This window comes from Zea mays, chromosome 8 (assembly GCF_902167145.1).
Source record: "Zea mays cultivar B73 chromosome 8, Zm-B73-REFERENCE-NAM-5.0, whole genome shotgun sequence".
NCBI lineage: Eukaryota > Viridiplantae > Streptophyta > Magnoliopsida > Poales > Poaceae > Zea > Zea mays.
The window spans coordinates 181,798,091-181,810,689 of record NC_050103.1 but is presented as its reverse complement, the minus strand read 5'-3'; the positions used below and the strand labels follow the sequence as shown (position 1 = coordinate 181,810,689).

The window sequence follows — 12,599 nt, the reverse complement described above, 5'->3', positions numbered from 1 at the left end:
CACCGAGATTCTTGAATTATATTTTTGGATGGAGGGAGTAGTATTTAAAGAAGAGTCTTGCATGCAATTTCTTTTGTTTGAATAATGTTTTCAACTTAAATTCCTTTTTTGCATGCGTGACATTTATTCTTCATAATATTTTTTCCATGGATCTGACTTGTGAGTCATTTTTATAAACCAACGTCAAACATGAATCCATGTTTCTTACTTGAAAACCCCGAACAAACACCATTAACAGGAGGCACTCGCGTTGGGGTCGCTCATCGACGACAAGAAGAAACTTGGCGACTGCCAGTTCGTTCTCTAGAAACAGTCCTACGTGGCCGCATGTGCCGCTATGTACGACAAGCTCCGGCGCAGCCGCCGCTTGGACGCGGTGCAGAGCGGCTGCTCCCCGCTGTCCATCGTCAAGCAGGGGGGCCTCATGGTCGTCGCCAACGTCGGTGACTCTCGGGTTGTTCTGGGCACCGCATTCGACGACGACGCTATCACGTCGTCCAGCTCATCGTCCACCTGAAGTCCAACCTGCCACGTAAGTCGCTACTGACTGGCCATGAATTCTTGTGCGCTGAGACGATGGTCGTTGCTGACGTTGTATGAGTGTCCTCGAATACGATGTATGTAGAGGAGTAGCGCATCCGGTGGTGCAACGGCCAGGGGTACTACCTTGCTGATGAGCCCGGGGTGCACTTCGTTTTATAGCCCAGACAAGAGTCATCAGTACTCGGTATGTCGCGCGCGTTCGACGACTACTATATCGAGGACTGTGGCGTCATCTTGGCGCCAGAGGTGACGCAGATGAGGACCGACAACAATGACCAGTTCGTCATCCTCGCCACCGTTGGGGTAGCTTTTGTGCCGGCTTGCCTTTAATTCTCTTCGCAAACACACACTTGCCTTTTTTGTTTAAGCAAAAGCGTATGGTGGTACGTGTCTGATGACTAACGATGTACGAGGGAATTTCTTCTGGTATGTGTGGAACGTGCTCTCCAATGATGAGACTATGCAAATCGTGACATATATCGAAGTCTGCATGATACTGATGGTTGCAATGTAGTGGTGAAACAGATATATTATAAATAACAAAATTTATGTATGGCCAGAATCACAAATTAATTATGAAACATTTTCTCATAAAGGTATAACACATATTTTGTATATAAGTTATAGTAGTATACTGTTATTATATATTTCCGTTGCAACGCACAAGAATTCAACTAGTTAAGAAGAAAGCTCATTATTTCCCCACTCTTGTAGAACGCTTCAGAAATGGAAAACTTTAGGCTGCCGAGGCCCAGCCAAGCCCAACCCAGCCTAGCAGAAGCAGCTTGGCGGGTGCGGCGGCATCATGCAGAGAGGCTAGAAACTAAGATTGTGATGTCCATCACCTCTATAGTGGTGGGGGGCAGCCGTGCATGGCGCACCAAAGGACGACGAGCGAGCGAGGTTGAAGAGCAAGCTAGCGATGGAATGGGTGGTTGGGGGCAAACGCCTCTATTTATAGTGTGGCCGTCCCCTCGCACACCTGTTTATATGTGAGTGTTCCTCGCAATAGAGAGATCTATCGATCGAGCTTTCGTTATCCTCCTCTTACATTACAGGTCATAGCTAAGCAGGTCTGACAGGATGTCGTGGCAGACATACGTCGATGAGCACCTCATGTGCGAGATCGAGGGCCACCACCTGACCTCCGCTGCCATAGTCGGCCACGACGGCGCCGTTTGGGCCCAGAGCACCGCATTCCCACAGGTGATACCAATTTGCATGATCCTTGTTCGTTCTAGCTCTTGCATGCGCGTCGATCAGATCAATCACGCGGTTTCATTCTGTGCATATACATCCAGTTCAAGACAGAGGAGATGACCAACATCATGAAGGACTTCGACGAGCCCGGGTTCCTGGCCCCGACCGGCCTCTTCCTCGGCCCCACCAAGTACATGGTCATCCAAGGCGAGCCCGGCGCTGTCATCCGCGGGAAGAAGGTACTGATCCGTCGTCGTCTATGCTCCCCCTCTCGATCTCCCAATATAATGCACGTCGATCATCTTTCTCTTGTTTCCCTAGGGATCTGGAGGCATAACTGTGAAGAAGACAGGGCAAGCGATGGTGGTCGGCATCTACGACGAGCCCATGACCCCCGGCCAGTGCAACATGGTGGTCGAGAGGCTCGGCGACTACCTCGTAGAGCAAGGCCTGTGAATGGATTCATTTAACCTCGCTCGCTCGCTTGTCCATGGTTCGAGCATCCAGCAGCAACGATACCAACATCAGCATTATTTAATTGGTAGCCTCCTCTAGCTACGCACGCATTTTAGTCCCCTACACGCCCTTGGATTGTGCGTGGCTCTGTTAATCATCTCTCATCCTTCGTCTGCCATTTCTCCCCTGCCCGTCGCCGATCACCAGAGATTTTTGTTCCTTGTTGGTACCATGCATTTTGGCAAATAATTTTGTAATTCCACCCCCAAATTAAAGTTTGGTTGTCGTATGGTTTGTAAACCCAGAACAATATATATATGTGTGTGATTGAACTGTTCCTGTCTATTCTTTTTGTAAACGGGAATATATATGTATGCATTTTGTGTGATGCATGCCTTCCAGGGCGACGACTAATTAATGTGCAACCAGTCCTCCATCCATGTATGGTGAAGGGCTAAAGGCTTGCATGCGCTGAGCTCGCTGGTGAAGCCTTCCATGCGATATTATGCAACAAGCGATCAAACTGCTACATTATATTAGTAAAGATAGATATATATATATATATATATATATATATATATATATATATATATATATATATATATATATATATATATATATATATATATCTGCTAATTGGTATAACTTGCAAGTGTGCAAGCAAGCATCCTGGTCTATTAGAACATATGTTCCAACCGTAGATATAATTGTGATTTATTAGGGATTTTTTATAAATCTACATGAGCCGATAGTGATACAATTTAAGTCGTGTCAAGTATGACATACGGTTGGATCGCGATCTAACAAACCAAAAAATCTCGTTTTCACGCTTGCACATAACATCTGAATGCACAGTAGTCATTGCCCTCTTCCGATTCTTCAAAGAATATGCAAAATATATGAAATGATAATCAGTTCTGCATTTCTCAGATCTTTTAAACATAATAACTTTAGCCTTCTTCTTGTGTTTTTGTTCGCCTTGGTGATTTCTCATCCATATTATTTGGATCGGTGCATCCGAACTTGTGGCCTTGGGATGGCAATCTGGCCTTAAATAGGTGCAGTTGGAGTCCAAATGACTGAAACTAGACTTGCCCGGCTTCCAATCCATTATTAAGGTACTGCAGACCGCTTTGGCCCCTCTAGCTGAGAGAACGCTACTAGCTCGCTAGAACAGTTGCCAAAAACCATGGAAGCACATATCTGTTTGGGACTTATGGAGAATGGCTTCGGCTGAATGCCTAAATCGGGCCGAGAAGCACGGAGCAGACAACAGTGCACTAAAAAATACAAGATCATTTTTCGCCGAAAATAAGTCATATATTGTCAAAAATATATTATTTTCAGCAATATATAGCCTATTTTCGGCAGGTTCTGGTCGTAAAAAACCGAAAATAAAGGCTAATTTTCGGCCCACAGCCAGACTGTCGAACTTAGCTCAGATTTTTACTTATTTCTTTCTCCAACTTCTTCATCATATTTTTACTTATTTCTTTATCACAGATTTGTCTATAGAAAAAGCTTAGCTCAGCTATTGCTTGCCACATGGCGTCGAGTATGTAACCACGAAACATCCATGGGTAATCCTCTCCATTAATATATTGAAGTCATGGCTCTTTAACCCAGTTAGTATTCCCGTTTTCAAATTCACAGCTCTTTTCAGGCCCGCAGCATAACCATCGAGAAATTTATTTTTTTTTCATTCATCTCATCACCTCGATCTTGTCCTTAGAGGTAAGACAGAACAAGGCACGTGTCGATTTGCCGTTGTCATTGAGCACTTGGGTCGGTTGGTCACAAAGCATTGCTAGATCTCTTCAAGCTTTCATATTGTCCTTTGTTTTTTCAAAATGCATGCAGGTGTGTATGAGGGCTTCAGCAACATTACTTTTTCGTGCATGACATCAATTGTGTGCACAAGCTAGAATCAATGACGACATATAAGGGAGCTCCTACATACCACATATGTGTCCAGTTCTGGTCCACTCTGAATCCTTGGTACTTGTCCCTTTTTTCATTTAGGACAATGTTGTTGAGCTGAGCATAAATTTCTGCTGCGTTCAGACGTTTTGGTGGTCCTTTCGTGACCACGATGTTCTTTATAAAGTTTTTCTCATCGCTCTTAAAGGGGTGTTTCTTGGGCAACCAGCGTTGATGACAATCGAAATAAGTGATCTTTCCACCATGAGCAAGATGCAAGCAACCTGTATCTGAACCGCAATATGGACATGTCAATCTACCATGTGTACTCCAACCGGCAAAAATAGCATATGCCATGAGGTCATGCACCGATCATAAATACACGGCTCGAAGTTTGAATATCTTTTTTAAAAAAATCACATGTTTCGACTCCTTTCTAAAGCTCCTTCAACTCTTCAATTAAGGGTTTAACATGATATTGAGTTTCTTTCTAGGATGGTCCGGGCCAGGTATGATTAACCAAAGAAATATAGATTCATACTTCATACAAAGAGAAGGTGGAATGTTGTATGGAATAACAAAGATGGGCCAACATGAGTATCATGATGTCATTTGACCAAAAGGTGTGAAGCCATCGGTCGCGAGGTTGATTCGAACATTCTTCAGTTTAGCTGCAAAGTCTAGATCAAACGTGCCGAGAGCCTTCCAAGCATCCCCATCTGAAGGGTGCACCATTAGCTCATCGTTCTCATGGACACCTTCTTTATGCCATCGCATGTACATGGCGTTTTTTAACGATAAAAACAACTGTTTCACTCGAGGAGTTAGTGGCAAGTAGCAAAGCTGCTTATGTGCAACATCTATCATCACCTTGTCACCCTCATCATTAACAACTTCCACAAATCTAGATTGTCCACATTTTAGACATTTTTTCTATCATGCATGCTCCTTCATGAAAAGCATATAATTATTTTTGCACACATCAATCTTTTCATAATCCATACCGAGACCTTTGATAATTGTCTTTGAATGGTACATGTCTTTAGGCAACTTATTGGGCTTTGGCAGCACATCCCCGAATAACTTTAAAATCTGATTAACAGTTGTTCTAGAAAAAGTACTTGGACTTAATGGCCATGAGTCGGGTCACAAAAGCGAGTATACTCACATCTGTGTGTTCATGCAACGGCTCTTCAGAGTCTTTTAGTAGTTTAAAAAATCTCAAAACCTCTGGTGTGACAGGATCCACAGAGCTTAGGTTTAACTCTAGACGTAGTGAATCTAGCATCTCATACATCGCATCACCGCCAACCCAATCATTGTTCTCCTCCTCTTCTATATTCGGGTTGGTACTACCTCACCATGATGTTCCCACACCTCATATCCAGGCATAAATCCAAACTAAAAAAGATCTAGGCTAACTCTGTCCTTATTAAGGAATATATTGTTTCTATGCCGCCTACAAGAGCATCCGACAGTGTCGGTTAATGACATGGAGAAAGCATGGTCTACAAAATCTTTGGTCTTGCCTACCCACTCATCAGAATGACGTCCATTCCTACTCCATTCATTGTACATCAATGCACAATCTTCAGCAATGACTGAGACTGTTAAAGCGAACCATATCGTAAAAACATCATTCAACTTCGTAAAGGATATCAATCCTACATTTTAGCAAGGATAGGTCCTAAATCCACCTAAGAGTGACCTACATGACGCGGGTTTATGACAAGCCAATAGGATCCAAAGGAAATTTCGGTAGCATAACCTCGCTACCACTAAAACAATATAGTACTTATAAAACAAAGAATGATATGATATTAACCAAATCGAACTAAGTACCACATACCACTAATCATGCAAATGTACCACATACCACTATAATGTACTTATAAAACTAATAATGTAAATATACCACATACTTATAAAACTAATGCCACAAATACAATATGCCACTAATCACTGAACCATATATGCCACTAATACATTAATGGAATAGAACTAAACAATAATACTAATCACACACCCTAATAAAACAAGCATAATCACAAATACATACTAAATTTGACAGCAATTGAATAACGGTCGCCGAAAATATGGAATAAAATACGCAAAAAAATAACATCTCGATAGGGCGGTGGCCGGCAGGAGGAGGGCTCGATGCCGGTTCGGGCTCCGTAGAGGGAGCGGCAGCCGAGAGTGGTGGCGGGAGGAGGGCTCGGCGGCAGGGCGGCACGAGCAGGGGTGGAGACGAAACAATCAGAGGAGGTGCATATTAAAGGAACTTTCGTGACGAAATACAAACAACGTCATAAATATAGTGATGGAAAATTTATTCAGCGTAAAGTCTATGATGCTCTAAATCATCATAAACGAGACCCAAAGTCGTCGTAGAGTGTAGCATTGAACCATTGCCATATGGCAGTTTTGTGACGGATATGTTTGTCATAAATGAGTGGATAGGGCGGCTGACGTGGCAAAAACATGACGATTAATTTCGTCACAACTAGGATGTGGTGGCAAGTGACATGACAGATGACATGTCAAACAAATTATGACGAATTTACGTCATAACGCATGGCGACGTGGCGGCTATACGACGAGTTTATGACATTTTTAGTTCATTACTAATTAATAAAATCAGCATTCAATTCATTTCAAACCAATTCATGCATACAATTTCATCAAACAACATGAGTGTACATAACTTTTTCTAGCATCCACATATAATTGAATCATAAAACATTCTACACGAGTATTATTTGTTTAAATATCCTATAACTTAAATTCAAAAGCATGTAGAATATGTTCGACAGTTGAGCACAACCTTCTAAAACCTTGAAGGCGCATGCATCATTCTAACATGAAGCTCCACTCCACCATTTGGTTTAGTTGTTGGGGAAGCCATTGACCTAACACTCCAACCACACCAGAGAATATAGAACACATATAAGAGTCCTATACATGGAAAAGAAGAGAGAGAAAATCATCATCACAACATAAAGGTATAATGGCCAAAGAAAAGAGTAAGGAAGGACTAAGCATCTACACAGAATCTTGATATAAGAATAATATTAGGACCATACATTCTAGCATTCAGTTTCTAAACCCTAAATCAACCTCAATGAAGTCATTGCTAGGGAAAAACAGCCATGCTTACTAACAAAAGGTGTAGGTGTAGGTGGTACAATGCAGATAGCAGATTGAGAATATTGGACTATATCTAATATCAAACTAATTGCTATTGTTCCCAAAATGAGACAAATATGGTCTGATAGCTTATCCCATGAATTAGTTTGTAAATTGACTAGGAAAAACTGAATCATGTGAAGGACTTCAAAAACTTTGTATACTGCTCCTAACACTTGTTCTTAGTGAACTGAAATTTAACTTATACTACTGCTTGTTGAATTAACTGGATGCCATAATCTTTAGCTGAAACTAGCACTCCCATTAATATATAAGTTGATGAAGTAATATAAAAATATAAAAACATAGCCACCTATAAATTAAACTATAGTATTACAAAATTAAAATAAGTGACCACATAAGAAATATCATTCTAATGGATAAAAACTGTGCGGTTTGTGAAAGTGTTGTGTAGTATGTCTACAAGGTGACGAACAAAACTTTCTTCCGTTTTTCTATTGTCCTCATAACAAAAAATACTAAAATTACTGATTTAAAACAAATGAACCAAAATACTTATGAGAACTAGATATTAGCGTAATATCCTGCCAGAGCAGAAAGGATTGCAATTAGCCAATTACAACTTAGAAACCAGCTTTAGGCATTTCCAGTGAACTGACGAGTCTGACCTATGTGATGTGACACAAGTAAATCGGGTAAAATGTCACAAGAGAACCAAATGAAACCGGTTCCAGTCCTCTTACAAGTCCAATGACAATAGAAACAATAAATTCAACCTAGTCCATAGTCTGAGGCCCGAGGTTTTCTTCTCAGTATGCAATAATTAAAGTTCTTCAATATAGTTCTAATTAGGTCCAGTTTGTTTCCCTTCATTTTAAGAAATTACTTACTACGTTCTTTTTATTTTTATTTGTCGTGTTTTAGTTCAAAAATGAACTAACGGGTGACAAATATTCAAGAACGGAGATAGTAGAATCTTGCTAATATGGAGTAGGTTATTTTTTTAGAATGTGACATTCCACAACTTTCCAAAGTTTATATATAAGTATATCTCAAATTCATGGGGTGAGATATGTAAATTGATTCTATAAATTTACATGCTACTTTTCTAATGTACAACTTACAGCACATTCTTCTACTTCCTTCTCTATAACATAAGTTTAGTATATAACTATCTCTCTCATATAATTTAAGATAATGTACAAATATATTACATATACAAGTATATTAACTTAATTAGTTTGTATCTAAATTATGATTATTAGAATGAAATTCAATTCCAACGAAACAAATGACCTTAAAGAAATACATATGAATGCAAAAACTGTCTTCGGAAAAGGCAAACCGAAAAAAACTCCCTACTTGTAGTGTTAACACCAAACCGCACGCACTGTAGGAGTGTAGGAGACCAATACTATAAATAAATGAACATTTATAATGAAAGGATAGTGCTACATTTACATACAATGTACAACATATATATGACCACAAATGACTAAATGAACCAATAGGCACGTGCACATGTTTCCACCCTCTATATCTATATACCTAATCCATCAAAGTCGTATACCTGGGATTTCCATAAACATGCTCACCAGGCTCGATGACCCAGCCCTCAGTTAGCAATGTCCTTGTTCATGTCTTTTTCCAAAGACTAGGGCTTTTACTATAGAATAAATTGGTTAATCATATGTTGTTTGACGTCGGTACGATATCTTTACGATGCATCACATGATCTTTTTTACCTGTTAAAATTCCTTACAAGACAGGCTTCAGCCTTAGTATATCTTTCACAAACATTAATAAAACTTGATCTAAAATGAAGTTGGTAATTCTGCAAAATTAACTTAAAAACACAAACTTGATCTAAAAATGAAGTTGGTGCAAATTAAATCAAGTCTGATTCAGGAAGAAGAGAGAAAATTTTCCTTCACTTGATTGATCTTCCAAGATGTGAATTATACTAAGAGCAATACCATAAGTGAATAGAGAGAACTTAGAAAGAGTCAAAATCGCAAGAGAGTAAAAGACAAGTGAGACAGGCGATTTTTATCCTGTGGTTCGGCCAAACCTACATCCACATTGTGGTATCCTCTCTTGGAAAAGGCTTGCACTCAACTCATCTCAAGTGATCCAAAGATCAAAGTTGAGTGCCACGGTTCTTCCTTATATCAAGAGTGTTTCCTTTTGCAAGGAATCTCCACAAGTTAGTCCATTGTAGACTTACAAAAGATCAAGGTTACAACTTAGAGTAAGGGAGGGAGAAGAGTACACATGCAAGAGAAAAATTGTAGCAATACACACAAGAGAGAACATCACAAGTGCACAAAGTCACAAAGACGCAAGAACAACTCAGAAATGTCACTCGGATCTCACTCAATCACTAGAACACTTTGTTGCAGAGTATCGAAGTGTTGTTGTGCTCTTGGAGTACTTAGGTGCTGAATGAACGTGCATAGGGGCTACTTTTTTAGCCCTAAGAGGCCTAGGAGTCGTTGCCTCCTTCCTTCTAAAAATGCAGATCTGGGCTGTCAGCGGCACATCAGACCGGTTTGATGCACCACCACACTAGGTCCATGTGCCCCTAGTCCGATATCCGATTGAAGTGTTTCCTTAGATGTGTGGCATCGAACCGGTCCAGTGCACCACTGGACCGTGGGCCATGTTAGCTAGCCATTGGTGAGTTGGTGCCCACTAGTGCCCGATCGTTGAAGGCGTTCCGACGACATACCAGACCACGCACAGTAATGGTCCGTTGATTTATATAATTAAAATCCTGAAACCGTATAGTTCAGCACAGGGGTGGTTCGGATGGCCATTGGATCATGCACAGTGACGATCCAGTGCGCTAGGCCGCGTTGTGCCCAAGTCTAGACCATCACGAACCCGGTCACCGGACTGGTCCGTTGAGGCGTTGAGGCGTTGAGGGCCATACCAGCATAACTTAGGCCCAAACCGTTGAATCTAAGACATTTATCTCACTACACAACTCACAAAACATCATCTCATCTAAAGGCTTGATGAAGATATCAACTACCTAGTGGTCGATGCTAACATGGAAAATATTGATATCTCCCCTTTGTTGGTAGTCTCTTAGGAAGTAATGTCGGATGTCTATGTGCTTAGTGTGACTGTGTTCAATGGGATTATCCACCAAGCGGATTGCACTCTCATTATCGCATAGGAGTAGGACTTTGCTCAGATTGTAGCTAAAGTACCTAAAGGTTTGCCTCATCCAAATCAATTGCGCACAACAATGGTTTGTGAAAATGTACTCGGCCTCGACGGTGGATACGACAACAGGATTTTGTTTCTTTGAGCTCTAGGACACTAGAGACCTCCCTAAAAGTTGACATGTCTCTGATGTGCTCTTCCTATTTACCTTGCACCAGGCATAATTGGAATCTAAATACTCAATTAGGTCAAAGGTAGACCCCTTAGGATACTAGAGCCCGAAGTGGGGCATATGAACTAAGTATCTTAAAATTTGCTTCACGACCACAAGGCAACCTTTCTTGAGGTCGGATTGAAATCTAGCACACTTGCATACAGAAAGTGAAAGTCACCTAGATGAGGGTGAATAAGCGAAACCTGTAAATTATAAACTTTGAACACAAACTTCACTCGAGGTTAGCGTTAGAACGAGTAATAATGAAACTAGAGTGCGAAAGATAGTTCTTCTTGCCACGAGTTGCTCAATCAATGTGGATAACTTTGAGAGCTAACTCAAATTGATCTTAAGCGAGAGAACTTAGAGAGAGGGGAGAGGAAGAATCAAATCGCAATGCAAGATTAACATAATGACACGGCCGATTTTTTTCCTGAGGTTTGGTTCCGAAGAACCTAATCCCCATTGAGGAGGTCACGTAGGACAGGTCTTTTTCAACTCTTTCCCTCTATCAAATGATCACTTAGACCTGATGAGTGCTTCTTCTTAATATCGAGGGTCACTTAAACCCCGCAAGGATCACCACACACTTAGGTGTCACTTGCTAGCGTTACAAGTCAATGAGAATTTAGAAGAAGAGGAAGAAAGCACGACCAAGAAACCAAGCAACACGAGCAACAATAAAACATAAGGTCGCACTCTCTATAGTGTCTCTCCATGGCGCTAATCACTAAAGATTACAAAACACAATTATGGCACTTAGATGAGTTTTGAAGCTTGAGTGTGACTTGAACTGAAGACTTGCTCTTGCAATGAATGAGAGTTGTGCAAGCTTGCATTCCTTCGAAGAGGGTGGTTGTGGTTGTGTTTATAGCCACCAACCACCTCCTAGTCGTTGCCCTTGTTCTGACACGTGCGGACGATTCGCGCTCCTGATCGGGACGGTCTACCCCTGCACATCAATGGCTAGATTTGCAACAGTCAGTTATAACGGCTATATCAATGGCTAAAATCGCATTAAATGCATCATCAAATGTTAGAAAAAGTCTGATGTGGATGGTCCGGTCGTGATTCTGGACGGTCCATGTGGACGCTATAAATAAATTTTCTGAACATGGCACCTTCGGGTTTGTCTAAATACAACAGGCAGATGGGTCGCACACGAGGTCGGGCGGTCCACGCATGGTGTTGGACGGTCTTTACTTATCTTTCGGACAGTCGGTAGTAGAAAAGTGTCTTTGGCATAGTTTATGTTCGAAGTCCATCGAGGTATCGCGGACTGTCCGCCGGAAGGGCCCGAACGGTCCGAGCTCATGTGTAATTTCCAAAAAGAGCTCATGTCCTTGATAATCTACTTTATCCCAGACAGCCCACACTAGGGGCTCGAATGGTCCGCGATGCGCTGATTCGAGGGTTGATCTTTCTTGAAGTGTAATCTGAGTCCCTGAAATCATAACTTAGTAAACTAGCTAGCTCAATTAGTTGTGATGGTCGTCAATTAAGAAAACAAGACTGGAAATGGTTTTTACACCTATTTCCCTTTCAATCTCTCCCTTTTGGTGATTGAGGCCAACACAACCCAAGCAAATATGAAGTTCGGAATTATAACTAGTTTGCAATTCAGCTAATCGTTCAAAAGCAGCTGAAATGAAAACAGGTCTAAGTGTATATGAATGTTTTTGTCATATTTAAAATTTTGGACCACATTTGCACCACTTACCTTGTTTTTTTTTAATCTTTTGGTAAAATCTTTTCAAATTCATTTGCAATTGGCCTAAGGTGTAAGAATATGATTTTCAAAAGCATTTTCTAAGTTTGAAAGATTCTCTCTCTTTTTTTCAAATGTTTTTTCTTTGGCCGAATAAAAGCTCCCCTGAATGAGTTCTCCCCTTTGGCATAAATAGTTTTTCTCGTCTTAGTTGTCAATAGAGTTTTCGTAAAT

At 41.0% G+C, this 12,599-nt stretch overlaps 1 protein-coding gene across 1 annotated transcript; it reads left to right on the top strand.

The window, feature by feature from the left end:
- Positions 1–1,573: 1,573 nt before the first annotated feature.
- On the top strand, positions 1,574–2,586 carry LOC103636667 (profilin-7). Its single transcript, NM_001301583.1, has 3 exons — positions 1,574–1,749; positions 1,845–1,982; positions 2,065–2,586. The coding sequence occupies exons 1-3, from the start codon at positions 1,627–1,629 to the stop codon at positions 2,197–2,199; spliced, it is 396 nt and encodes a 131-aa protein (NP_001288512.1). The 5' UTR covers positions 1,574–1,626; the 3' UTR covers positions 2,200–2,586.
- Positions 2,587–12,599: the final 10,013 nt, after the last annotated feature.

Coding starts and splice junctions, on each gene's coding strand:
- LOC103636667 (NM_001301583.1), top strand. CDS start 1,627: ATGTCGTGGCAGACATACGTCGATGAGCACCTCATGTGCGAGATCGAG. Junction 1,750..1,844: donor AGAGCACCGCATTCCCACAG/GTGATACCAATT, acceptor ATATACATCCAG/TTCAAGACAGAGGAGATGAC. Junction 1,983..2,064: donor CTGTCATCCGCGGGAAGAAG/GTACTGATCCGT, acceptor TTGTTTCCCTAG/GGATCTGGAGGCATAACTGT.